A 3553-nucleotide genomic window follows, 5' to 3' on the forward strand; every position below is an offset into this window, starting at 1 on the left:
GTCAGTAACACTGAGAGGCGCCAGGAACCTCGTGCCTCCAGGACGTGAGGCGGTTGCTGTGCGGCTGCTCTACAATAGTTCAGAGAAATAGAGAGTTAAGTATTAGAAAGCCGCACCCCGAGCCCCATACACCGCCATATAATGCTGCTAACAGAACAGAATGTGCATGAAAACCGTACAGCATTCATCACTAGACATGGCGAAGTGCGGCCGACAGTAACATTGCGCGGGCGCCGTCCGACATGCTAAGTGAGTCCAGGCGGTGAGCACAACAATGTGAGCTCTATAGGCGGCACAATACGGAGCGCGCGGTATGGTCTCACACTAAAACAATCTATATAGTTGGGACCAAGACACCTCGTCGTGAAGACGTCGCCTTAAACTGAACGCATGCGACCAGCTCAGCGCGACCGGCCAAAGATAAGGACAAGAACAGCAGGTGGCGCTGTACAGATCCAGTGTATTGCAGAACTCATTACCTGCGGTTATAACAGACATGATGGCGGAGGAGACCACGGACACCCAGATGATAGGACCGACAACTCTGATGGGACAGAAGTAGTCAGACATTTATTCCATAAAAAGGGAAAAAACACAACAAATGCCGCGTATAGTGCGGAAAGAAGCGTCACATTGTCACATCTCTACAGAAATAAGAAAAGCTGATTAATAATTATATGTTCCCCAAATGTGTCCCCGAAACATAAAGAAGCCCCTACAGCGACATCAGTGGAGGTCCTTGCTGTCTTCTCTATGCGGGGGTAGCTAAATCTTGATCTAACAGTTTTTTCCCTCCCTTGCTGCAGGAAGATGGAATAGCCCACCTCTCTCCAGAAGGGGGGCAGAATAGAACAGGATTGTTTCACTCTGAACTGCCATAACATTAAGACTATGTCTGCCAATTATGCTGGTAACCAGGCAGATTACATGAACAATTTCTTTTAACATAGATTTGTATGCACAGTTTTGGAGGACATGAGCAAAATCACATCTGATGATAGTATAAAGCTCTTAGGAGATAGTAGCAGGGTAGAGGCGTGTAGTAACACAAGTCTGGGGTGTTATAAAGGTATTGCTGCGGATCTGATGTGCGATCACCCGAAATCGTGTGCAGACAACGTAACGGGACGTGGACGCATCGGCCTCAGGTTATTATTCTAGCAGAGGCTCCAGGCCACAAACCAAAGTCAACATGTAAGGGTTCAGAGAAGGTGGCGGTGAAGGTGTGTAAGTGTCTGATGGGGTCACACAGCTGATAGAAGGACAGACGCCCGGCCTCATAGTCTAAGAAGACCCCAAGTCTAGGACATGTTGTATCTACACTGAGGGGGAATCTGACTGAGTTGTGATACACTTCACATACTGCACCAGATATATGCAGACACCAAGATTTATCATTATATATAATACCAGACTCCTGTCCTTCCCTTACTATACTGGGATAGGACATTCCGATGTTACATCCTCCTATCAGGTCCCACTCTACCTCCCAGTAATGTCTTCCTGAGGAGAGGCCACATCTGCTTAACACCTGGGCATAATACATGAATCTTTCCGATGATTTTGGTCTGTTCTGTTGTTCTTCTTCTGTTCTTGTTGCTGTTTTCAGATCTTCTGATATCTTCACATTTCTATGAGCAGTGTCCTCATCCAGCAATATGTCTGGAACATGGAGCCCGAGCTCTGATGTGACATTGGTGACAATATCCCTCATAGATCGGTGTAAGGTCAGTGAGATCAGAACCTCACCCAGATCATCATCAGACCTGCCCTCTCCACCATCTCCCCCTGTGTCCTCATCATCTCCACGACCACATACTGTAATGTCACTTTCTTGTAGGAGTCTTATTGGGTCGGTGACATGACACATCTCCTCCATGTGACGCATCTCCCTGGACAGCTCGTCCTCCTCTATTTCCAGCTTCTTGATCAGATCAGATATCTGGGACACAATCTTCTCCTCCTGCCTGGAGATATCGCTCAGCGCTTTATTTTCTGCCATTTCCAGTTGCTCCTTAATGTCCATAAATAACTTCCTGACGTTCTTCCTCTTATCAGAGGCTTTCTCCTGGATATTCCTCTTACGATCCTGCAGATTCTGAAGTTTCGTCTGAATTTTTGCTTTTTGTGGGTTTAGTTCCTCCAGATATTTCCTCAGTTTCTTCTTCTTCTTCTCAGATGCCTCATCTAGAAGTTCCACCTGGTGTCCCCTGTGCTCGCCGACCAGACAGCAAAACACACACACACAAGCTGCGTCCTGCGGGCAGTATAACTCCAGAACCTTCTTGTGGAGGGAACATTTTTTGTAGCCAAATGATCTGGTGGGTTCTGTTAATATATGATCCACCATCTTGTTGTGGGCTGTCAGGTGGTCATCACATAGAAAGATCTCACAGTGCAGACATGTCCTCACAGCCGTTACAGGAGACTTAGTACAGTAAGTACAGAAGATCCCGGTCTCCTCCATATCAGGCTGAGCAGATAAGAAACGCTCCACTATGTTCCTCAGCTTCCTGTTCTTCTCCAGGGCCGGACGCTCTGGATATTCTGCTCTGCAGTCAGGACAGGAATACACTCCAGCTGCCTCCTGTGCATCCAGCGCACTCACAATACACGAGCGGCAGAAGTTGTGTCCACATCTCAGGGACACAGGATCTTTATAGAGGCTCAGGCAGATGGAGCAGTCCAGCTCGGCTCTCAGATCAGCAGACGCCATTGTAGTACTGAGAAGCAGGAGCAGGAACTGAAAGTGAAAAAGTCTCTTCCCCTAAGAGGGCGGAGAGCTCCTGTAGAAGAATTAACCCCTGCAGCTCAGAGATTGTGTTTACTGCTGATTTATACTGAGGAACACAATGATGAGTGATCACTGACGGGATCTGGTGTGGATCCTGGTGGAGTAGTTGTAGCGCAGTCACAGATTTCCCCGGACTCCTGTCTTTGGTGGAATTCAGTGGCTACTCTGTAAACTCTTTTATATCCTTCTAAACATCTTAGACCAGGGATCAGCAACCTTCGGCACTCTAGCTGATGTGGAACTACAACTCCCAGCATTCTCCTTTCTCTTCTGTGGGAGTTAAGAGAACAGCCAAGCAAGTGTGCATGATGGGAGATGTAGTTTCACCACACCTGCAGTGCCGGAGGTTGCTGATTCCCGTCTTAGACCCTCTTGTCTACATTTATACCTCGCCTCGGTTGATTTACCTTAGACCAGGGGTGCACAAAACTTTTTGGTCTGAGGGCCGCACTGTCACATCGCTCTATTTCAACGGGCCGAAAATAAAATAAAAATGTTGATTGGCGCTCATTTGCATCAGCCTATTACACAGGCCAATTTAAAGTGACTGGGGAGGAATGATCGCTATGACAGTCATTCCTCCTTCATTTAGTAATATTGATTATCAGTAGCACATCCCTGACTAGTGTTGATCGCAAATATTCTAATCGCAAATTATTATCGTGAATATCGGCACTTCGAGAATTCGCGAAGATATAGAATATAGTGCTATATATTCGTAATCGTGAATATTCTAGATTTTTTTCATCAGTAACCTCC

At 46.7% G+C, this 3553-nt stretch overlaps 1 protein-coding gene across 1 annotated transcript; it reads right to left on the bottom strand.

Moving 5' to 3' along the window:
- Positions 1–425: 425 nt before the first annotated feature.
- Positions 426–2724, bottom strand: LOC121007559 (E3 ubiquitin/ISG15 ligase TRIM25-like). Its single transcript, XM_040439587.1, has one exon. The coding sequence runs from the start codon at positions 2714–2716 to the stop codon at positions 1145–1147; it is 1572 nt and encodes a 523-aa protein (XP_040295521.1). The 5' UTR covers positions 2717–2724; the 3' UTR covers positions 426–1144.
- Positions 2725–3553: the final 829 nt, after the last annotated feature.

This window comes from Bufo bufo, chromosome 7 (genome assembly GCF_905171765.1).
Source record: "Bufo bufo chromosome 7, aBufBuf1.1, whole genome shotgun sequence".
NCBI classification, from domain to species: domain Eukaryota; kingdom Metazoa; phylum Chordata; class Amphibia; order Anura; family Bufonidae; genus Bufo; species Bufo bufo.